This window comes from Glycine soja, chromosome 11 (genome assembly GCF_004193775.1).
Source record: "Glycine soja cultivar W05 chromosome 11, ASM419377v2, whole genome shotgun sequence".
In the NCBI taxonomy this organism is placed as follows: Eukaryota; Viridiplantae; Streptophyta; class Magnoliopsida; order Fabales; family Fabaceae; genus Glycine; species Glycine soja.
The window spans coordinates 11,776,313-11,801,121 of record NC_041012.1 but is presented as its reverse complement, the minus strand read 5'-3'; the positions used below and the strand labels follow the sequence as shown (position 1 = coordinate 11,801,121).

Genomic DNA, 24,809 nt, shown 5'->3' with positions numbered 1-24,809 from the left:
TTAATATTTAAAATGATGGAATCAAATTTATTTTAACTCAAAATATTTTCATGAAACAAACATGATATTTTATCCTTTTTCCTAAAGTGTTACATGCACCAATCATTATGTGTTTTACTGTTTTTGTTGCCACTTAAAAATTATTTTGGATAGCCGACGTGATGAGGCCAAGAGGTAAGATCGTTGCCAAATTATAAGGATGAAAATAAAGGCAAATATATTCAAAGTTATTTTGAATTATTTAAATTTATTATCGTTAAAAGATTACAATTTGAGAATAACATCAACTGAAATCAACAAAGGATATGCGTTGATCATGGGTAGATACGCTCAAAGAGGCAGTTTCAAAAAGAGTGTTAGTGGAACAGGAAGATAAGCTCAGCTGAACAGCAGATAGGAGCAAAAATCAAAGCCTAGAGAGCACGATTGAAGATAAGGTTAGCCGAAACCTTTGTAAACTAGCCAAAATTGATAAAATGACAGTCAATTACCGACCTAACGTGCACAAACATGATCTTAGTCAATTATTTCTTATCTTTTGTATAAATGTGTTTGAAAAATCGTTGGGAACACAATCAAACAAATCAACCAATGCAATTATCTTTTTTCTGCCATTTTTCTTCCAATTTACTTGTTTCTGTTTTGTTGTTTTGAATTTATTTATCTTTAGTCCCATATTCTTTCTAAATTTTGTGATAGTTCACTTTGAAACCAAGTACTTTAAACAGTAAAAAAAATTGTTATATAAAGTGTTTTAGAGACGAAAAATAAAACAAATACATTTTACAAGAATTAAAACGAAAAAAAAATACAAAAACAAAAATGAAAAAAAAAATACTCAATCGCAGTAACAAAGAATGTATTTAAGCTTCTTTTTTCAACTCTTTCTAGAACAACTTGCACATGGTAGCGTGGTAATGAAACTTGGAGCTATGTCTTCTTAACAAAGTGGTGGTGGTGACTCAATATTGCAGCCTGGGTCCTAGTATGATCCCCAATTAACATGACCATCAGGAATGGGAACAATTGCGGGACTAGCCCTAGGTAGTTGATGACAAAAAGTAACCATGATATTGAGGATGGAAATACTTGTATCGATTCCCACAAATTACGTCGAAATAATCTGATCAAGCCTTCTCAATTTGAGGCCTACTAAATATGCTTCAGGTTGAAGTAAAGACAGTGGTGGTCCAACATGGAGACAAAGGTGTGAGTAACCACAAAAGTACATAAACACCCAAGGTAGTTCATAGCAGTAGAGTGATAATATATAAGATAATGAGTCTACCTAGTGATATTAGCAACACTATTTATGGTGCTTGAACACAAACATATCATCCAAGCTAACCTAAGGTAATCCTAGGAGATAGTGAACTACTCTAATCACTCAATGTTTTGGAATCCTTGGCATAAGGGGTGTGAGCATCATATAGACTTTAAATGGAGTAGTGGGTATCAAATTGGTCCCTCAGTCCTAAAAGGGATTTAGGCAACTGAGACCATCTTGGGCTTGGCACTGTCAACTTGGACCTAATCATTTAGACCCTACATATATGATCATGTTCAATTTTAAAACAAATTGTAAAATAAAATATCATTACAGTTCAACTAAAGGAAATGTGAAACATAATTGCAAGACAAAAGCTGAAATTTATATAAGTATCTCCTTGCAATCACTCGAACCTGTACCTTACGAAAAGAAGAACATGCAAGCCTGAAAATATTTATAAAATCCTCAACAAGGCATGAAAATATCTTTCATAGTATTCTCAAGAATCCTAAATCGTAACTGCAAATCCAATAAATATGCGGTGAAGCAAATCACCCGTCGGGTTTCTGCTCCATTTTTTTTTACTTGGCTAAGCTGTAAGTTAACAACGTAATATAATCAACTAGACGAAGTACTACTTACGGGTAAACAAACTTAAAAGTTAAACAAGTACACTTTCTACGATAGCAAGCACTTTCAAGCAGGAGAAGTGCCACATCTTCGGGTTTACATTTCTTACCCATCATTAATTTTAATATGCAAACTTCTAACGTTATATGAATGTTAGTGTTGTTTTTTTACAAAGAGCTTGCTTATGTCTTCTGTAACAACATTTTTCCTGAAAATTACAAAATCAGAAATCCATGAATATATATAAAGAAAACACACACACACACACACACAAAGACATTTCAGTTATGAGAATTTGAAGAACAGACAACAAGTATCTCAGCTTTAGCATTGCCTAAAACAAAACAGTAAAAGAAAAGATTAGTAGCATGTTTGCTTGTGCGCTTTTTATGCACGTTTGCCCAACTTGTCACGTCAAGAACGTAGAAGCTATGCTTTATTGCTTCAGAATGGATGGCACAGACGGGAAACCAAACTATAGGACATGGGAATGTGTATGGCAAAGTACTAAACAATTATCCCTAGACATCAGATGCTTCTGGAAGAGGAACAACCAGCATGTGCAGACTGTCTGGAGGAAGTGAGATAGTAAGCATTATTTAACTCAGGATAAATTTCAATTTCAACTTTTCTAAGAAGATAGAATTTTAATTGGTGATGTCATCAAATGCCCTTTCAAAGCAGAGCTATCTATAAAAAGAAAAACAAATGAAAAAAGATGGCCTAGTGCTCAAGCCTCCTGACAGGTAGGGTCTGAAGAGAAGTAGATTAAACACCCTTACCCCCCAAGCAAAGAGGTTGTTCTCGGGATTTGAATCCATGACCTCTCTAGGTCACAGACTCACAGTGCTACAACCTTACCGTTGCACCAAGGATTGCCCCTAGAAAGGAAAGGGAATAAAACAAAAAAGAATAAAATAAGACCAAGAGAAGATTCCAATATTTGCATTGCTTCCTACTCCGGTCCAAGTTACCCAACTCTCTACACAAAGGAATGGGAACATATGTGAGTGCAACATGTACTCATCAGAACAATCTATACTGGTATTTTTAATTTAATAGTTACAACATGAAACCTTCCTGGAAATTAAAAATACAACAGTGAAACACAGTGAAAATTGTGTTGGTATAATGACTCTCTTTTAATAGGAATATGATCAGAAAAATACTAAATATATTGAAAAGAACAGGACTCTTATTGATTATCACTCTTCTTCAATCTGAATCAAGATGATTGTCGCTGAATCAAGAGGGAAGATATCACAACTCCACAAAATCCAAGAGTCCCCTCTCTCTCTCTCTCTCTCTCAATGTCTAACCCAAATACAATCGAACATGTCTCTACAATATTCATTCAATCTTGAGTTAAAGAAGATTAGCTCATAATTCTGCTAATAAAACATCCCTTTCAAATACCATCTGATTAACTTGTACAACAGAGGGTACAGTAGTTCATTTGAGCAAAAGTGGGTATCTCAACCATTTAGAACCTTGAAGGGTGTAATATGAGTGGAGCTATTATACTTAGTACCATACCAAACCCATACCCAAATTAACCACGCAAGCCATTGTTTCAGCCTCTCATTGGTAAATGACCTGCCTTTGGCAAACTGTAGATCCCTCTCTATTTCCTTCTCTGTTTTGTCCTATTTCTTTCTTTCTTAGTGATTATGTCCTCTTTGTTGAAGCAAGGGTTACTAAACAGATTTTTTGGTGAATTTTATTTGTTACAGTATTTCTGGTTTATTGTTCTCGAGTCTTGACATAAGTTTATTATATCCTGCATCGTTTTCTTGTTATACTGTGTGATAGCCACAACATCGGGCACTTTGTTGTGGCCGCGATGAAGTGCAATCAGTACTTGACATTTTTACCAACTAAGGGCTATTTGCTGGAGATGACAAATGTGAGAGCAGCTGACCACATGAGTTTGGGCCTCTGAGGTAGAAGCAGAGAACTACAAGTGTAGACAGCAAAGATGTAAGAGCAAAGGTGTGTTTGTTGTGGTTTGATGGGCTATTATGGGTTGATTGGACATTAGGACTTTTCTTAGGTGATATGCATCTGTTTTTTTGTTTTTTTATTTTAAGGTGATTTAGCTGCTATTTCCACCATGGCCATCAGAACTGCCATGAAAATAGTAGTGGCCATCATAGGCAGGCATGTGAAAGTTTCCATGCCATGGTCATTAGATGGCGTTTTTATAAAAAATCCACAATGCCATACTGCAATGATGCTGCCATGGCTGCAATTTGACAACACTAGCTCACATGAATCTTCACATGGTCTTAAACAGAAAGTGCTATCTCTCAATCAGATAGGTTGAGGTAGCCAGCTGAGCTAGCCATCAAGAGCAAAAAGTGCTATCTCTGTAAAATGAGAAAATATAGAGGGATGATAGACTGAAACCGTGTCAGAGTACACAACGGATGCATGTTTATATAGGATAGTTACATCAATTATACATAAATAGAGGATATTTTGTTTCCTCTAAATCAAAAGATAATATCCCTATAAACTATAATTAATACTAGAATCAGAATATTAATTCTGATTTTCAACACTCCTCAAGCTGAAGCTTACTAAGCAATCAGCTTGTTACAAGAAAATTAATTCTAAACAATAAACAAAAAAGTGAGCTCCACTAAAAAGGCAATAGTTTGAATGACAACTCAGGGATGCTGGTGAAGTCAGGGAATATGGCTAGAATGAGAGAGCTGGAATATTGCATCAGCCTAAGAAAAGCAAGTTCCGACTTTCTTAAAACCATCATTTGGAAGCTTCAAACCAATATTTTGAAGATGACTCAAGGATCTAGGGGAAATCGAGGAATATTACTAGAAAGAGAGAGCTGGAATATCCATCAACCTAAGAAAATTCAAAGCAAGTTCAAATCTTCTTAAAACCAAGATTTAGAAGCTTCAAACAAACATCGGAGACCCAAAACTATTGAAACTTAAAAAGGAGGAAATAGTGGCAGAAACACACAACCAGCGAAGCACAAAAGTCACCGAGAAACACGCCGGAAAAATACAGTGACAAAGAGGCAATCAGAAAGTTTTCCGCCGGAAAATGAGCAGCGAGCTGAAGGTGGTTGCCGGAAAGCATGCTGAAAAAGAGACAGCGGCAGGATATGTGACATACATTCTTTGCCGAAAAATGAACGACTAGGAGGCAGTGACAAACCACTGGCTAAAATTCTCACAAGAACCCGAAGTAGCCAAGAGAGTGCAGGAAAATGAAAAATGTAAGGTGAGTTAGGCTCATAACCCACTTTCTGACATAGTATCAGATCCTATCTTGGATGGATCCCTATGTTTGTCACACTCTAGGAAGGTAGTGTTGAGCGTGAGGGGGATGTTGGAAAAAGTCACCTAAATTGTCGTCACCTGTAGATAGAAGGAGTGTGTAGAAAGTTCCACATGACGGGTAGCCGTAGGCAAAAGGGGACATGTTGAAGTCCCACAATGATTAATATAGTGTCGAGATAAACTATATAAGCGGGCAGCAATCCTCACTTTTCAAGCCGGCTTTGTAGGTTTGAGTTAGGCTCATAACCCACTTTCTAACATGGTATCAGAGCCTATCCTGGATGGGTCCATGTGTTTGTCACGCTCTAGGCAGATAGCCTTGAGAGTGAGGGGGAATGTTGGAAAAAACCACCTAAATTGTGGTCACCCCTAAATAGAGAGGGTGTGTTGAAAGTACCAAATGGTGGATAGTCATGGGCAAAAAGGGACATGTTGAAGTCCCACATCAACTAAAGATAGTGTTAGAATAAACTATATAAGTGGGAAGCAATCCTTACCTTACAAACCAGTTTTGTAGGATTGAGTTAAGCCCAAACCTACTTTCTGACAGGGTATCAGAGTCTATCCTAAATGAGTTCCTATGTTTGTCATGATCTAGGCAGGTAGCCTTGAGCATGATGGGAGATGTTGGAAAAAGCCACCTAAATTGTGGTCACCCCTAGATAGAAGGGATGTGTTGAAAGTTCTACATGGGGAGTAGCTGGGGCAAAAGGGACATATTGAAGTCCCATATCGGCTAAACATAGTGTCAAGATAAACTATATAAGTGGCAAGGAATCCTCACCTTACAAGTCGGTTTTGTAGGGTTGAGTTAGACTCATAACCCACTTTCTGACAACAAACAAACAGTACCTGCAACAAAAGAAAGAAGCTGGAAAAACAAACGGGTTACAAAAGAGAGAGCACGTCGAACGAGGTCATAATGGCCCCAAACTGCAGGGGTAGAAGTGTAAAGAAGGGATGTCGCTAGAGGTGGAAGCATGCCGGCAAAGGCACCATTACGCGCCTTCATGTGTCAGAGAACAGTGACGCGTGGGTGCTGTTTGGCTCATTAGGGAAAGAGTGTGTGGGAGCTCACGAAATGCTGGATGGGGAAGTGGGTTGCTAGGAAAGCTTAAAATGTCACTGGAAAAGGTGTGGCGAGTATAAAGGTCCACCAGAAAGAGGGCGACAAGCAAAAGGCCTCATCAGGGACAATGGGTCGCCAGAAAAGTGACGGTGGCCAAAAATGTCACCGGAAAAAGAAGAAAGGGTCATCGAAAGATAGGTGAAGAGCAGAAAGGTCCACCAGGATGTGGAAAAAACGGTGAGAAGTAGAGAGGTTCACCAGAATGTGGAAAGAATCGCTGGAAAAGGCGCGGCAAATATAAAGGTTCACCAGAAATTAGAAAAAGAATGATAGAAGAAAGGTAGTGAGCAAAAAGGCTCACTAGGGACAGTGGGTCCCCGTTGAGGAATGGTTTTTCCTTATTCTCTCAACGTAGCTTTTGATACCATGTAAAATGAGAAAATATAGAGGGATGATAGACTGAAACCGTGTGTCAGAGTACACAACGGATGCGTGTTTATATAGGATAATTACATTAAATACTAATAATGAGACGATATGTTTCCTTTAAATCAAATACTAATAAATCTATAAATTATATATTTCTGATTCTTAACACTCTCAAAAGGAATTGTGCTTGACATTGTGGAAGAAACTGGGATGCTAGATTGCAAATCAACTGATAAGCCAATGTACCTCAACAATAAACTTCTATACCAGATTAAGGGGAATTGTATTTAGACCTGGGAAAATATTGGAGACCAGTGGGAAAATAAACTGCCTCGATAAAACCACAACAGATATATCCCTTTCCATTGGAGTTGTTAGTTAAACTATCCCGTGACAGCCATTGGGATGCAATGGACAATGGTTTGGATTTTGAGATATATTCTTCTCCTAAAATAGGGTTTATCTATGAGAGCTGTCGCAATATGGACATTGTTACTTATACAAATGTAGACTGGGCTGACTCTTCTCTGGTAAGAAAAAAAAGCCTTTCACATTACCTTAGATCTGGATTTTCATTAATGAACTGGACATATATAAAATTATTGCTATTTAGTCAAAGAAAATATTATCTCCTAAGAAATCACTATAATTGTGAAATCTAGTGATCAACTAGCACATATTTTCACCAAGTCTCTCTAGGGCAATAGGATACCTTATGCTAAGATTACATAATATTCTCTTATTTATGATTAGATTGATCTTATGTAATCAATATAGACATGATTCACACTCTTAACACTTGTAATCTAATGAGATCAGGAACCATTTGCTTTAACTTTGACAAATTTGGATGACATAAGCAATCATGAAGAAGTTTAGGAGATGGAGCAGCAACACAGGACACAAAAGAACTTGTTTCCAGATAGTAGAGTCCTCTTGACTCACGTCCTACTCCAATTGTAAGACCTGTACCACCTTCCTGTATAATAAAGGAATCATCACAGAATGTTACAGAACAATTTAGAGACTTGGTTAACTAACTTAGAGAAATTAAACCAAAAGGACAATTAGGAACAAAAAGGACAGATTTTAAGGTTAAGGAAGGGCATAGAGAAATTTGACCAATTCCTTTAGAAGTCACATTGGATCCATTTGCAAAGTTTATAAGATGAGGAAACTTTTGGGAAGACATGGAGGTAAACAAAGATGCATCACCAGAAATATGATCAAAAGCACCTTTGTCAATCACCCATGGACCTTGAATGTCCATAGATTGAGAAATGCAAGCTGTTGAAATACTAGAGGTTAAAGGAGGTTGAGCTTGTCTGCTGGCTTTTAACCTTAGATATTCCTGATATTCTTCATCAGAGAATTTAGGCTCGGCTCTCTTGAGTTTGGATGCATCTGTTGTCTTGTTAGGGATACCAAATAAATTCAAGCATTTTTCCAAGTATGCCCAGTTCCTCTTGCAAAATGTGCATTCAATATGGTCTTTTCTAGTAATCCTCTTGTTAGGCATGGTGAGGAAGATCAGACCTGGTCATTTTGCTGTAACAGGAAAAGAATAAGACCCAAAAGAGAAAAAAAAAGATGTTGAACACAGTCTTCATACTGAGGCAAATTGAAGAGGGACTTGAAATAGGGCCAATAGGCAACGACAAGCAGCTGGTGGCAGCAACATAACTTTCCAGTGACAGTAGAACCAACAACTCAAGTATTTCCCAAAAACAGAGTACAAACCCAAGACCAAGAAAGGGTTACATTCAAACCCACAAACCAAACACGGAAGAAACGACGAATCAGGGCCTAAAAAGGGACCAGGAGCCTCCGGCAATTACTATGGCAGTGGTCAGGTGACATTCCGACAATGGACACACAGCGCGTGAACTGCACACGCCTTACAAGGTGGTGTACAAAAGCTGCACGTGGGAATGAAATAGGACCTGTGACCACTTGGGTTCTGCCTCGCTCAGAAAGGCACTCTAGATCTGGTGTTTGCCAGATAAACATCGGCGGTGGACGGTGGCTGGAGACAATGGCTGGCAGCGGAAACCAGGCAGAGCGGGATTGACCCGCTATGATACCAAATTGAGACTCAGATACTTGAATAATAATACTTGAATAATAATACTTGAGTGTCTCACACACAGCTGAAATGTATTTATACATTAAGAGTTCAAATACAAGCTGTCTCTCTATGACAAATGACTACGGCAGAGACAAGACACTAAAATATAAAATAACATAAAAGCTATACATATATAAATCTAACATATATAGTATAAGCTAGCTTTTACCCATTCATTGTCGGTTTTTGGTCATTAATTTTCAAAGGGGTTGCTGTCTCGGATGTGCAAGGGGAATGGAGAGCTATATTATTTTCTTTTCTTTCCCTTTTTCTTCACTTAAGGTGGAAGTCTCTTTTTTAATCAAAATAATAATACTAATAAGTAATGACCTGTATAATATCTACACATTGTCTCAACAAAACTAAAATAACAAAGTATAGAAAACAATACAAAATTGCAAAAAACAGTACTAAATTGATGAAATCAATATCTAAATTATAAACAGACAGCAGGGCAGAGCTCATTTCAAATTCAATCTAAGTGCATAACTTGTGTAAATTCACCCCATGTCACCCGATGCATCAATTCAAGATAAAATTTTAAAAAACAAACAAACTCTAACTTCTAAAAATAACTAGCAGCAAATGCACAAATAAGTCAAAAAGCAGACAGCTATCTGTTTACACATCACTACATACCTTCCACTGATCTGAGGTGGAACTAGCATACTACCAGAAGTTTCTGGAACATTCCTTGAATGGGGCAAGTTTGCTCTGGGAACTTTACTACGAACAGTAGAGGATGCCATTCCATTTGAGTCTCGCTTCCGTGAAGCATTTTCAGCTTGAGCTGCGGCAACTCGAGAGAAGTGGTCACTAGCACTCATTAGATTAGATGAGACAGTGGGTGCATCCAAAAGAAGAGAAGCATCAGGAAGTTTCTCCACTGAAGGCGGAGATGAATGTGGTTTATTTTCTAGCTGCTGGTTAGATGAAGATCCAGATTTAGTCCTACACATTGAAAATGCATTAATATTGAGAATAGAGAACAATGTTGGTCAAGAAAGGTGAAACGATACATTGTTACTATAGTTTATGTTTGTTAACACTTTGCATAAGACGACAAAAACAGACGTGTCACACACTGATGCACACATGTATAAAACATGCCTTTATCTCCAGGTCCTTTCTTTTGTACTTTTCAGGAAAGCAGAATTTTTATGGGATCTAGCTCACTGATGTAGTTATGATGAGACTCTTTAAGGTTAACATGTATGATGTATCTTACACAAAAATCATGAAAAGAGTATACGTTCCATTTTCTTTACATGACAATGAAATTTTAATTAGAAGAGATACATGGGTCACTGATGCAGTTACGATGTGACTCAGGATCAAGTAACCACTCCATTGGTCAAAGATTTTTAGAAGAGGTTAATGAGCAATTACTTATTTACTTCATTACTGCTTGAGTGCTTGAATGGTTATATGTTCCTAGATTAGAAATTCCGTTTACCGAAATTTCCTATTTTGTAATTTCCCAAAAGAAATCATTGTGCAACATCAGCACAAAAGCATGGGGAGAAAAAGGAATGTAAAAATTAAATTATATGAGCAGAAAAGGGCTCTCTGCTCTCTCTGAATTTCCATCAAAGACAGACCCCTGAAGAAACCATAGAAGTACAACATAAGAGAGCTTGCATGAAAATTCTTTCACAGATAAGCTAAAAATATATAAACCACAGTGAACCAGTGAATTTTAACACTAAACTCAAATCAGGTAAACACCAAAGGCTTCTTTATAAATCACACTGAGACAATGCAATCTTCTCCCTCTTCCTTCTATGAAAATTGCACAATCTTTTCAAGGGCATTAAAGTTGCACAATGATTCAGCAAGAAACACTCCAAAAATATTCAGGGATAAATTATGACTCTCAAAAGATGTCCAAAGCATTATAAGCAGCAAATGCAACAACCAAGTCTTTTCCCACGAGGTGGGTTGGCTTCACGGATCAAACAACACCATAAAGTTCTATGATGAATATGGACAGTGTCTAGGGTGGACCACCATCATAGGTGCCACCATGCACCACAATTCACGCCCGTTAGATTCATCTGGTGCAAAGTCTTATTGTAAAATTAGATAAAATATAGAGGGATAATAGACTGAAACCGTGTGTCAAAGTACACAGCGGATGCTTGTTTATACAGATAGTTAGTATTGATTACACATAATTAGAGGATATTCAGTTTCCTTTAAATCAGATATTGTATCCTATCACATCATTATACATTAAATTCCTTATTCCCAACACTTATCATAGACTCTCCCTACCAAATTATATCCTTCCCTTCCAACTTTCCTCCCTTCCAACACGTCCACCACTGCTGCACTCCAGTTGCCACCAAACCAATCAGAGATCACAATCATAATAATGCAAACATTTCGTGTTAATTTCATTAAACCAAATTCTGGCTGCAAACCATAAACATTACACACTTACACAATCAAAACAAAATAAAAACCGAAGAATCGTTTCCTGATTTAAGAAACATTAGCATAAAACAGTGGTTCCTCTCTCGCTAAAAAATAGAGATTTATCTACTTCTAAAAAAAACTTAAGAGAAATTTCATAATCCATTTCAGATCAAGTGATCTCTTGTGAAGGAGGATGGTTAAGGTCGAGATAGAAGATTCTAGAACTGGTCCCGTTAACATCACCTTTATTATGGTTCAAATCGATCATGGAGGACAAGTCCGAATCACTTGTCATCACGTGGTGGAACTCAATTGCGGCAATGGGGTGATGATTGTAACCAAACCCAAAGCCACATGGATCGGCCATGCTGGCGTGTAGGACAATGTCGAAATATAAAACCTGGTAGGCCACTAGCGCTGCACCGAAAAAAAAATGGTAACTGGTTCCGGAAGGGGACGGCAGTGGGGGTGTGGTTCAGGTTGGGCAGAGGGGGTGAGATTCAGGTTGAGCGGCGACATCATGGTTGCAGCTGGAGGACTCGATGGTTGGAAGGGAGAGCGAAATTAGTCTTTGCCTTAGGACCGCAAAACTCACATGCAGAGGAAATTAAGACAAGAAGGCATAGGTCATACAAGATCTCCGAAGGAAGCAGTTGACCAACGATGTAAGGCGTTTGGCAGCAGCAGGAGCATAGAAGGAGGGTGGCAGCAGCAGCAGCCATGAAGGAAGGAAGGGAAGTAGGAGATGATTTGGTAGGAAGGGTCTATGATACGACTTTGCACCGTAGATGAATCTAAAAGTTGTGAATTGTGGTGCATGGTGCACAACCTATGATGCTGGTCCGCCATAGAATCTGTCATGAATATGAGCTACAATACAATTCAAAAGCAAAATCTACACATTGCCTTTGTAATAGGAAACCTTAACAAGGATCGGCACCCCCACCCTAACTTGGCTAAAATTTGGATTGTAGTTGAATAAGTTAGCATGACCAATAATCTTTATATTTCCTGCATTTACTTTCAGTCTTTGTTGCAGTTCTTAGAAACAAAACATTATCTTTTAGGCTAATGATGAGAATCATGAAACTGGCCAAATACAGGCTAAAGGCCCAAGTGGAGAAGGACGAAGCCCAAGTGGAGAAGGACAAAGCCCCCGAGTGGAGAAGGATGAAGGCCCAAGTGGAGAAGGATGAAGGCCCAGAGGCAGAGACACTATCAAGACAATTAATTGTTGCTGAAGGCCCAAACTAATTTGAAGGCCCAAGTTAAATATGTTTTTAGTTATAATTTATTTTTATTGTAATTTTGGCCCAAACTGTTTAGAAGGTCCATGCCTATTTTTATCTTTTTGTTCAGACACACTATAAATATTGGTTTTTGTTTTGAATGAAAAAGACTTTTGGCATTTGATAAAATTGGATGAGAGTTTCTCTCTGGGTTCCTTGCTGAACCAATTATCAGACTTATCAAGGTAATCATTGTAGCGTCTACCCTGACTTATCTTCCTTCACTGGAAGTGGCGTCTACCCTGACTTATCTTCCTTCACCGGAAGTGGCGTCTACCCTGACTTATCTTCCTTCACCAGAAGTAGCGTCATCCAAACCTCCATAGCCAGTATCAAGCGATCCACTCCTACTCAGGTTCACATCAGGCTATGCCGCAATACTGTTCTTACCAGTAAACAGTTTCAATGGTGTTGAATATTTAGGTTTAGGATTGGGAAAAAAGGGAAAGAGAGAAAAATGGCACAAAAATACTGAAAATATAATTGATGGATATAATATATTACAATACCTTAACCTAATACTCCTATTTATACTATTAATTAATTAGGTAAAAGTACTAGTAGAACTAGTACAAGCCTAACCAGTTAATTAGGTAATGAAACAAATCAAGAAAGATATCCTAAATATTCTGTAACAAACTGTTGCTACATTGTGATGGTTATATACTTTCTCCCCAAGAAAGAATTGCAAAAAATGCAAACAACACAAAATAAAACAAATCTCTTTAAATATCCATCAAAGACAGAGCCTTGAAGAAATTATAGGCAAACGCATGCAGAATTCTAATGCCAGAACAATGAGTTTGTGTATACTACCAAACTGCAAGCTATGAATATGCCATTTAAAAGTTTTAATAGAAATGACATGTCATGTGTTTTCAACCCCACCTACTTCCTAATTGTGTTTCTAATGGGGAATTTTCAGCAGGGATCATCCCCCACTCCCAACCCCACCTGTCTCTTCAGCTAAAAATTGCATTAAACCAAAAAGCTAACCATATGCAATCGGCTATATATGCAAAGCTCCAACATTGAACTTTTATTTCAGATAAGTTAGCAGGTCTAAGAAACCAAACAATTTCTTCTCCTAGGTTGTGTATGAGCTAACTTTTGGGGTTGAGTTAGATAAAACTCACATTCTAAGAATACACATCATTCTTTGTGTCAGTTCCCAATGCATAAAGTGCAAACAAAAGACAAGAATCTATAAAGCTAAAAATGCCAACTACAACACAAGCCAGTGTATCTCAAAATTAAAATTGCGAAAGAATACAGAAAAATTATCGATATATCTCACAGCAAGAAACCAAAATCACTAAAAAAATAATAACCCAAGGAATTATACACTGAAAGCACAAAGCAATTAGAACAACTTTGTGAAAAAGCAAAGGGAAATGGAATTACTTGGAACGAAGAGGAGGTGATTGGGGCTCCTCCTTTTTACGGTGTTCTTCTTCAGTGGGTTCCGGAACGTCGTCGTCTGAAGAGGAAGCGTAATCGACAAGCGACATTTTAAATTTGTCTCTCTCGGTCATCTGGCGTCACAAGTTGCGGTGGTTTTCGGCCGTTGACGGCGATTCTGGGTTTCTTCTGCGGTGTGACACACAGTGGGTGTAACGAGTGAGAGCCTTGTAGATTGCACACTACCACACAAAATGATATATTTTGCTCTTTCTTAACATCGACCTTATGAAATATTGTAAGAATTGATGTCAGAAGTGAAAAAAAATTATTAAAAAAGATAAATATTTTTTAATTTTATTAGCAAGTATTTTTTTTTTTTTGGATTTCTAACGAGTAATATTTTTAATAAAAAAAAATAATAACTCTTTGGCCTTAACTCTGAGTGATAATATTTATTCAAATATGAAAAAGTATTTTATATGACAATTTTATTATTTAATTAAACTCTTAAAAAATACTTTAAAAACATTTTTAAAAAAAATCAAACATACATTGATATAATATACAAAAATTAATAAATGCATGTAAGTAAATTAAACTTGAAAAGAAATATTAATATAATTTTTAATGCCATTAATATTATATAATTTTATAAGAAACATGTAAATAAATAGTTCATATATAGTATCGCATAATTTTTTTTATTTAATTTACATTTTAAAAAAAATCTTTATGCAGCATATTTTAAAAATAAAAATCCTAGTGTATATTAATATAATATACAAAATTGATAATATATATACATATAAATTAAAACTTGAAAATAAATATTAATCTACCATTTACTATTATTATATTATTATGTGAAGCCTTTTTTTATATTGATTATTATGGGGTCTCTACATCTATTGTAGAACCAATGTCAAAGATTCTTTTAACATTGAAAATTTTTACCGATATAGAATCTCAAGTTGTTCCTATTCACCAATGTTAAACATTCTAACATTTTATTTTACCAATGAGGGGGAAGGGATTCATGTTAGGTCATTTCACCCACAATTTGATGGTGATATTGTAGCATTTATACTTATGTCTTCGGTGTGATCTTTTGTTCTTAACATTGTTTTAGTTTCCTATTACTTTATAGGAATTCGTTTTAATAGAACCCTTTAAAAATATAAAATAAAAATTATTTTTGAACTTAGAATTCTTAAGTGTGGAAAAGTTGATAAACCGAGATTTGATGTTATTTTTTTAGTGATTTTTCATGCCAATTTGATTCATTGTAACACACTTTCGAAGACAATTTGGAAAAATAATTTAGAAGCATTAATGTTGTCGTCCAAAGCTCGAAAGATGAACTTGTGAAGATGCTAACATGGATTAACACGGATGACATAAGCCTGGCAATTTTTGGAGGAACAAAAACTTTTGTTGTTACGGCTTAGGCCAGTTAGTCACGAAAATTGTAAGAGCATAGTAATCTTGTACGAGTTCTAACTTTGTACGCGCGCGGTATTTTTTTACAAGTTTGTACATCTATAGCACGCTTAAATAGAGAAATTAGGTTTATCTCGGTATCTTTTCTCCTATTCACATAAATTATAGGTAATAGTGACCACCTAGGCATAGTGTAAAAGTTCTTTTGGATTAAGAAGAACGTGAGTAAGATTGTGGGGGTTTCACATTGTAATTTCTATTTTTTTTCCTTATCTTTCTCATTTATCTAAAGTTGTTGTTTTTGCTTGTTTGTGCCCATGGCTGACTAAACCCCTCTTTTTATAAGGTTATGATGTAATATGCAGATGAACCTCAATTTTATCTATTGAAATTTGTCTGTATTCAACTAATTGTTTTATTCTATTATGTTTGATTTCCTTTAGAATTGATAACTCTGTCTTTTAGTTGTTTGTGACCAACTTTTGTGCGAACCATAAAATTTTAGAATAATTGAGTTCTCTAAAATAACGAATGAACAAATATATTTTAGGAATTTCTAATGCAATTGGTAATTTCAACTTCACTTTCTAGACTTATACCTCTCTCTTAATTTAATTTGTAATTGACCAAATATGATTTGAATTAAGAGAATGATGGTTAATAGAGTTTGACCAAAACCTATTAGCTAATTTAAGAGAAGTCACTGATTGAAGAATAATTTATATTGCATGATTTTAATCATAACCCTAGGCTTACTTATCTATTGAATTCATCTCACTATTTACTAATTGCTTGAGTTTTATTTTCTAACGGGTAATTAAACACAAATCCTTCAACTTCTGATAAAATCCAAATTATTTAATTTTATGCAAATTAAATTATTTGGGAACACAACTAGTCTCAAGGATACAGTATCCAGACTTAGAGTCCACGATGTAACATCACTTATTTTTTACTTCACACTATGGCACTTCACACCCATCTCATAATTACTCCAAGTCAAACACGTTTAACTATGAAATTCTTATGTGATGGGTTATCGAAAAGTAGATGCACCTTGTTGATATAGGTAGGCCTCATACATACATAGTCTTTGGATCTTTCTCTTTCTAGTATAATTTGTTGAAGTGTTACATACGATTCTATTATGTAGGATATATTTGTCCTTAACAAACATATTTTTATTCATCATGAGTTGACCGTCTCGGTATGTGATTTCATTCATAATTTTGAGTGGAATCTTCCTTCAGATCTTTGCAATGCACATCCCGTTTTAACTTCTCAAATTCTGCAAATTGAGATTCCTTCAGAACTTATCCCTGACAGTCTTATGTGGAAACAATCTTCGAATGGTTTGTTAACTTTCAAAGAGGCCTTTAAGTTCCTACACCCTTCTCAACAAGTTTGTGCCCGGGATAAATTTTGTTTGACAATCATTTGTGCCTCCCTCTAAATCGTCTGTGTTTTGGTGATGGATTCATGGTAAGCTCCCCACATATGAGATCCTTCGTTCAAAAGGTTATGTGATGGTGTCTATTTGTAGCCTTTGCTACAAGACTGCAGAGACTTATGACCATATTTTCTTCCACTATGATTTTGTCAAGCATATATGGTCTTGGCTTTCTTTTGCAGGTCACTCTTTTAACCTCTCCTCTCATGTTGATCTTCTAGAAGTTAGTAGATTGTTTGTTAGTCCTTAAGCTAAGGACATGTTGATTGCTGGAGCCATTCATGCGGTTTGGATTCTTTGGCACTATCACAACCAGGCTCGCTTCAACAACGTTTTTGTTCCTTGGCAAAAAGCTTCCAATTCTCTTTTTGCTAATATTTCTGTCAGGTAACCTTACCCCGAGTTGCATCACTTGCATGAGATCAAATTTGAGAGTTTTTCAGTTGGTTAAAGCTTTTCATGTCCTCATTCATGCTCCAAGGGTAGAGGGGATCACTCAAGATTTTTGGTATACTCGATTGAGGATTTAAGTGTAACTTTGACAGGGCTATTGGGGGTACCCCTAGGCATGCTGCTTGTTGAGGTCTATTTTGTTACCATATTGTTGGGATTTTGGGAGGCTTTGCTCTTTTCATCGGCATTTGTAATGCTTTCCATGTTGAGTTGAAGGGTGCAGCTTTGGCTATTCACCATTGCTAAATCCAAAGGGTGGAGGAATCTTTGGCTTGGAGTGGATTCTGTCCTAATCATTAAAGATTCCCAATATATTAGCTTGGTCCCTTGGGATTTCAGAAACTCCTGGCTGAATGTTCTTTCGATTATATCTCATGGAATTTCGAAATTAAAACTTTTGTTACTCATTTACAATTGTATGCACACTTGATAATTGTATGCCCTTTTATATGTATACTTACTTAATTTTATTAATTAACCATCCATTTTAATTTAAAAATAATCTTATATAACAATTTAAGTTATTTATCATAAATCTAAATTATAATTTATAGGCAAAATTGCACTTTTGGTCCCCCAGTTTATCTCCAATTTCGAATTTGGTCCCCCTATAATTTAATTCACAAATTTGGTCCCCCAGTTTTATAAATCCTTGTAAAATTGGTCCCGGAAGCTCGATTTGGACGTTGACCGTTAACCTCAGACGTTGACTGCCGTGTGTCAATGCCACGTGTCAATGACACGTGTCAACGTCTGAATGGTTCCCTATAAAGGCTTCATTTTTTTGTAGGTAAAATTGCACTTTTGATCCTCCAATTTTACTCCAATTTTGATTTTGGTCACCCTATTGTTTAATCCACACATTTAGTCCCCCAGTTTTATAATACTCTTTATAAATTGTTCCTACAAAGTTGGTCTTTTGAATGATTTAGCCACTGGTGCTAGAGACATGATAAGTCTTAATAAATCTCGCACTTCTTTTTCATCGCAAATTTTTCACTCACTTGAAACCCAGAGAAAAATCACTTTTTGTCTCTCTCCCACTTCCAAGGTTGTTCAACTTGGGAAAGTGGCGCATGAATTCCAACTTGGGTCTGAAATTTTTAAATCTCTTACTTTAACAAGTTCTGTAATAACCCCCTATTTTTTTTTTCTTTTTTTGCTCCCCCATGCGGTATTATGTGTATACGACTACTTAAGTGACCTATGTATAACAATAATATTTTTGTTTGAAATTTGAAATACAACTTCTCCAATAATGAAATTTGACTGAATTTATAAAGAAATTTATAAAACTGGGAGACCAAATGTGCAAATTAAATTATAAGGGGACCAAAATCGAAATTGGAGTAAAACTGTGGAACTAAAAATACAATTTTACCTACAAAAAATGAAATCTTTATAGGGAACCACTCAGACGTTGATACGTGACATTGACACATGATATTGACATGTAAAAGCCACACGTGGCATTTACACGTGACAATCAACATCTGAGGTTAACGGTTAACGTCTAAATCAGACTTCCAGAACCAATTTTGCAGAGATTTATAAAATTAGGGGACCAAATTAGTAAATTAAATTAGAGGGGGACCAAATCCGAAATTAGAGATAAGCTGGAGGACCAAAAGTACAATTTTGCCTAATTTATATATTTAATATAATTATTTTTATAAATAAATGTTTATCGTGCACGGATATAAATACTAGTTTGTGTACATGCAACATTATTGATTGGCAACCGTTATCGTTATTTATCAATACAAATCTTGCAATCAACTAATTATCATACAAGACAGTTGGTGACAGACCGACACTAGATGAGTTAAGAATGTCTTAAAGAGTACATCTAATTCACATTCTAAAAGATTTTATTCACAAATTGATAAAAGAAACTCGAAGGAATAGGAATTGAGTTCAGAGGTGAGGAAAGTGACACGACTACTTCAGAACGATTGCTGCATTCCTTAGAGATAGGTATCTTTGAACATACTCATTAGGAAGCGATCTGATGATTTTGAAAACTTCAGCATTTGCATACCTAAGATTAGTCCTAGGATCATGGTAAGGTGCCTGCAGCATAAACTAATTAATTAATTCCCCAGTACAAGTGCTAATCGCATGGCATAATCATCAACATTTACAATTAATTAATCCGGGGGAAGAGCACATTTTACACCAATATATATGCATAAATTCTTGTTTTAGAATGTAGCACGCTCAATTAACAAGCTGCTAAATTTGACAGCATGGGAATGCCATGTAAATAAACCAAGGCCAAACTTTTTTTTGAATAGAATCAAATTAAGCATCGTGATTCAATAGGATTAGAGACATAACAGATTATATACAGTTTGTCCCACAATCTCAGTCTAGCATTCGTTGTTCGATTATTTTGAAGTGTTCTGTCTCCACAATATGAGGACCAAAAAGGGGATTATACACAGGAGATAAACAATGTAGTGTACAAATATTTCACACTATCCACCTATTTCCAACTTCCAACAACAAGCATGTCTTAGCTTCCCTTTCCAAATTAAAAATGCCCTAATCACGTAGGTACTAATGCAAGAAACATAAAACGCAGATCATGGGAAAATGCACATAACATATTAACTCAGACTCAATTACTCAAATAACATTGGTCACAAAACCCAACCCACGAGCCCAGCAGCTACAATCTTTTGAGTATGATCGGTGAATTCACTCCTATCCCACAAGGTTGCAATCCTAGGAGGGATCTAGCATAGAGAGGATGACTAACTCCTAGAATTGTGCATTCCTATGAGTATGATCATGATTTTGACAACAATTTACAAGTGACAAGATATAGATAAAGCATGATTATTTACACAAATTCTGTGAGAACAGGTGAAAAATGTCTTTTACAAGTAGAAATTATGCAAACTTGAAACTCCTGCATATACTGTCATTTAAAACCAAAACTAAGGTTAATTTTTTTTATTTCCAACTCAATGGGCTAATAAATTATTCAGATTTAGAGAAGATAGGAGAAATGTGATTCAACAAGAACAATAAAGATCACTATATACCTCAAAGCCTGTAATATCACAAATTCTCTTGCAGGGGTGCATAGATGGGGGTGACTCAATATTAGCATCTGTAAGATAATCCAAATAAAAAAATAATTAAAATTCTTTGACAAGGATGACACATATAACAACCAAACAAACAAATAATCAAAATTGGAATACAGGAAGTAGCCTCTGGCACCAAGGTTAAACAATTAACACTCATTCATTGTTTCTTTTATAAAAAGATATATTATTGAAGAGAAACAAGAAGTACAATTAGAATTTAGAAGGACAGGAGGTGAACACGTCCTCCAAAAAAGGAGGGAGGACTGAGAAAGTAAAGAAGTTCAATAGTGCAGTAAGGCTGCTCAATTTGAAGATAAGCTTCCCTAAAACATTCATGTGCAACCAAACCGAAACCATAAAAGTCTATTTTACAACACAACAGATGTAGGGGCAAAGATCTTCCCTTGAAAATCCAGACATTCTACTCCAACCTTGGGTCCTTATCCTTAACCATAAAAATGATCTCTAACATTATATCTCTTTCAAATGTATGGCCAAAACAAAAAGCAAACCCTATAAGTAAAATAACAGACAATTACCGTGCATTGATAAGAAAAATTCCAACAACCAAGATCACAATTATTTCCAAACAATTCACCAACTTCAGCATGGTTAAAATTTCAAGAAACACAAATCACAAATTTATTATCTCTCTATCTCTTGATATATTTATATGAGAAGATGCACAGTATATGCAGGAAGTAGCTATACAGGTGTTCATTTCATTTTTTTTTCCTTTTCAAAAAAGTGACTTTATTAATTCATAAGAAAGTACAGACAAAGGGTGTGCAATAGCTTACAATTTGGTTCATCAGGAGGGTAATTCTGGTAATTCTCAGCTTGGATAATCTGCTTAAGATGTTTCCAATGCCTGCCTCTGGCTTGGCCTTTTGGGTATTTCTCATACATTTGAATTCTCTTGAAACTGAGGTAGCTTGGCAACACAAGCTCTGCCTCCACCACCTCTGCCTCCATTTTACCCTTCATTAACATGGCAAACAAAAACTTTTGAGTAACTAGTTTCTGTTCAAAACATATAATAGAAAATAACAGCATAAAAAAAACATAAAAGGTTTAATCACTCATTTGATCTTTATACCTGCACAGTCTTTCTAGTTTAGTCCCTAAACCTAAAAACTACTTCTTTTGGTCCGTACATATGCACTTTTTAACTCGTTTGAGTCTCTACATATACATCTTTTAATCCATTTTAGTCCCTACAATTTTGGACAGCAGGGACTAAAACGGCTTAAAAGTGTATGAGCAAGGGGCCAAATGAGTAATTAAACCAACATAAAATCATAAGGCGCTAAAAGCAAAATGCCATCAACAAACTTTCCTAATAGCTGTTAACAACCCTTCCAGGGCAGGTTTGGACTGGCATAGAAAACCAAAGTACCAAACCAAAATAAACTGGTAAAGTGGTTTGGTTTTTCAACCAAACCATTTAGTTCAGCCAAAATGGTTTATGTCTTGGTGAATCAGTTCAGTTCGGGTTTAGGTTCGAAACAAATCCAAAACTAGTTTTCAACTGGTTTAAGACCTGTTCAAAACCAGTTTATAAACTGAAAAAACTGTTTTTTCAAGTGAAAACAGGTTCAAAACTAGCACCAAGATTACTAGTCATTCATGTGCAAAGGGTTTTCTGAGCCTTATCTCTAATAAATTATAAATATAATGCAATTCAGAATGAAAACAAAGGAAATAACACACTGTTCTACCGGAGTACATTCTTATACAGTGATTCACTACTAAATTATTGGATTGTAAATTAATGCAACACAGCAACCAAGTTATATTAAAAATATTAGTGTGCAACCGTGACTAGGGGTGCTTATGGTTTGGTTATTTAAATAATCATAACTATAACTAATAAATTACTAGATTATAAGGGGTTATTATAACTATAACCATAACTAGTTTTGTATAACTAGTTATAACTGGTTATTGTTTTTAAAAACCAGTTATATAACCGGTTACGGATAAATAACTGGTTAAACAATTATTTAACTAGTTTTTAAATACCCTCTATTTCATTTTCTTTTTTTCGATCAACTTTATTTCTTATTTTAAATAGTGAGATTCATGAACGTGCACCACAAACCACTGCAATCACAGATTGACCCAACTAAGAATACAAACATAGAGTTACAAAGCCAAACCCTCTCAAGCTTGTCCCCACTCAAAAGCGTCCCTAACCAAGCAATTGCAAGAATTTATATAACATGAACAGTAAATAGGACATAAATTTAGAAATGAATAATATAATTAGATACACACTAACAACAGATCCTAAAATATCAACATAAATTGAAACTCAGGATAAATGTCACCAGAAGAATGGAATCTCTTGCCGGTTATTTTAAAACCCAATTTACCGTTCTCACAACCCAACCCAACCCAAATCGCCAGCGACTGTGAGTGACGACGGGAGCGAGGTCGCGACTCCGCACTGCACCGGCGCCGACTGGGACCGTGGTGGCGTGGAGGTCGTGGAATCGTGGTGGAGAGCAAGGCTGCCGCGCCTGACAAGTGACACTATCTTTTAGGGTTAACACAAGAAGAACCAAGATGAGAGTGAGTATTTACCCGCAAAGTTTTGCCAAAATGGTTGCGAGTACCGGTAATAAAAAATAATTAATGTAATTATAAGATGTTACTTAAGCAAATAATTTATATTTTGTGTAAAAATAATAATTATACTTTTCTAATTTAATTGTTATTTTAAAGTCACTTTGCATGCTTTTCAATTATATCGTAATTGAGGTTTTTGAACTAAGGATGTGTAATATTAATTTTATTTCATATTAATTCTTTTATGTTGGGACCATAAAATATAATTATGATATTGGTTTGTGAATTTTATGTTACCACTTTTATGTTGAGGCCAATATTATTCATATGCTTTCAACTAACATTTTGGTTTTAGATTGACTTATAAATTCCAAATAATGTTTTGGGTAGAAGGATAATATTAAATTGAACATCCATTATATTATATTTGTTTAACTTTATTTAAAAATATTGAACAAATATTTACTTTTATATATAAATTTAGGACTTTGTTGACAAGTTTTAGAGAATATCATCATTATAAGATGGCTATGTTTAATTAGAGTTTTTATTAAGTGATTAAAATATTAACTTTAAGAATCACTATGTTGGATTATTATCATTATAATATTATTTATTTATGACTTAAGTTTCAACAAATTCATGTAATATTTTTTATATCATGTGTGGATGTTTTTAATATTATGTTTGAATTATTTAAGAGCAAATTTATAATTTACTATTAGTAATTTTTAATTAATATATATGATAAATATCTATTTTCATTCCTGAAAGTGTGTAGCGCTAATAACTCCATCCCTGCAAAATGAAAAAGATAAATCTAGTCCCTAAAAGTATAGAAAATTAGACAAAGTTTATCCCACCATTAACTTATGTTAGTTAACATTAGGGCATTCACCTATGTGGCACGCATGGACAAAAATTTTATGAAATTGATGCTCATGTGGACATAGGGACTAAAGTTACTAACAAATATGTTCCTAAATTTAACAACTTATTGACATTTTCGTCCTTCAAAAATATAACTTATTGACAAATATATCAACGAAATATATAAACCTAATTAGTTAACATTAGTAATAATACACGCAGTAACAACACATTAAACTTAGAAGTTTTTGATTTTATTATTGCAAATATTTATTATAATGTAATATAACTATAATTATAATGTAAACTTATCACGGAAGAATCAAGACTCAAGAAGAGGCAATGCAAGAGTAGGTTCTCAAATAAATAAATCAATTTGTCAAATCTTAAATGGATGATCATCCACAGGAAGAAGAAAACAAACATGAGAGGTCTAATAAGCAGGACTACAATACTTTTATAGCTTTCCCAAGCTCACTAATGACCACCTATATAATTATAATGTATTTGCAATAACAAAAAGTGAGACAAAATCAAAAACTTCTAAGTCTAATATGTTGTTGGTGCATGTATCTTGTTAGTAATGTCAACTAATTAAGTTTATATATTTCATGGATATATTTGTGAGTAAGTTGTATTTTTGAAGGACGAAAATATCAATAAGTTATTAAATTTAGGGACATATTTATCAATAACTTTAATCCCTATGTCCACATCAGCATCAATTTCATAACATTTTCATCCATGCATGCCACGTAGGCAAGTTCCTTAACCTTAACCGACAAAAGTGAACAATAGAGGATGAATTTGTCTCACTTTTTACATTTTCGATGACTAAATTTTCCTTTTTCATCTTTTACGGACGAATTTGCCAGCACCACTCACTTTCAGGGACGAAAATAGTTATTTATCCTAATATATATTTTTTGATTTATTAATTTTATACATAAGTAAAATATGGGTCGCAGGT

At 35.2% G+C, this 24,809-nt stretch overlaps 2 protein-coding genes across 5 annotated transcripts; both read right to left on the bottom strand.

Moving 5' to 3' along the window:
* Positions 1–1,650: 1,650 nt before the first annotated feature.
* Positions 1,651–14,216, bottom strand: LOC114373568. Of its 3 annotated transcripts, none has more exons than XM_028331052.1 (3): positions 13,952–14,216; positions 9,477–9,788; positions 1,651–2,108 (listed from the first exon to the last, which is right to left on the bottom strand). In XM_028331052.1, the coding sequence occupies exons 1-3, from the start codon at positions 14,080–14,082 to the stop codon at positions 2,054–2,056; spliced, it is 498 nt and encodes a 165-aa protein (XP_028186853.1). In that variant the 5' UTR covers positions 14,083–14,216; the 3' UTR covers positions 1,651–2,053. The 3 variants fall into 3 exon arrangements, with proteins under 3 accessions (XP_028186853.1, XP_028186854.1, XP_028186855.1); XM_028331053.1 differs by lacking the exon at positions 1,651–2,108 and adding an exon at positions 2,116–2,471; XM_028331054.1 differs by lacking the exon at positions 1,651–2,108 and adding an exon at positions 7,273–7,688.
* Positions 14,217–18,944: 4,728 nt separating this feature from the next.
* LOC114377606 (chromatin-remodeling complex subunit ies6) lies at positions 18,945–23,005 on the bottom strand. Of its 2 annotated transcripts, XM_028336203.1 has the most exons (4): positions 22,774–23,005; positions 21,196–21,376; positions 20,348–20,415; positions 18,996–19,367 (listed from the first exon to the last, which is right to left on the bottom strand). In XM_028336203.1, the coding sequence occupies exons 2-4, from the start codon at positions 21,368–21,370 to the stop codon at positions 19,236–19,238; spliced, it is 375 nt and encodes a 124-aa protein (XP_028192004.1). In that variant the 5' UTR covers positions 21,371–21,376; positions 22,774–23,005; the 3' UTR covers positions 18,996–19,235. The 2 variants fall into 2 exon arrangements, with proteins under 2 accessions (XP_028192003.1, XP_028192004.1); XM_028336202.1 differs by lacking the exon at positions 22,774–23,005 and having other exon boundaries at positions 18,945–19,367; positions 21,196–21,398.
* Positions 23,006–24,809: the final 1,804 nt, after the last annotated feature.

Bases quoted from the DNA above. Each gene is read 5' to 3' on its own strand.
- LOC114373568 (XM_028331052.1), bottom strand. From the start codon at position 14,082: ATGACCGAGAGAGACAAATTTAAAATGTCGCTTGTCGATTACGCTTCC. The intron at 9,789-13,951 runs GTAATTCCATTT...TTCAATGTGTAG, and splicing joins TCACCTCCTCTTCGTTCCAA to GACTAAATCTGGATCTTCAT. The intron at 2,109-9,476 runs GTATGTAGTGAT...TGTAATTTTCAG, and splicing joins CCACCTCAGATCAGTGGAAG to GAAAAATGTTGTTACAGAAG.
- LOC114377606 (XM_028336202.1), bottom strand. From the start codon at position 21,388: ATGTTAATGAAGGGTAAAATGGAGGCAGAGGTGGTGGAGGCAGAGCTT. The intron at 20,416-21,195 runs GTAAGCTATTGC...ATTATCTTACAG, and splicing joins CCCTCCTGATGAACCAAATT to ATGCTAATATTGAGTCACCC. The intron at 19,368-20,347 runs GTATATAGTGAT...TTTATGCTGCAG, and splicing joins GTGATATTACAGGCTTTGAG to GCACCTTACCATGATCCTAG.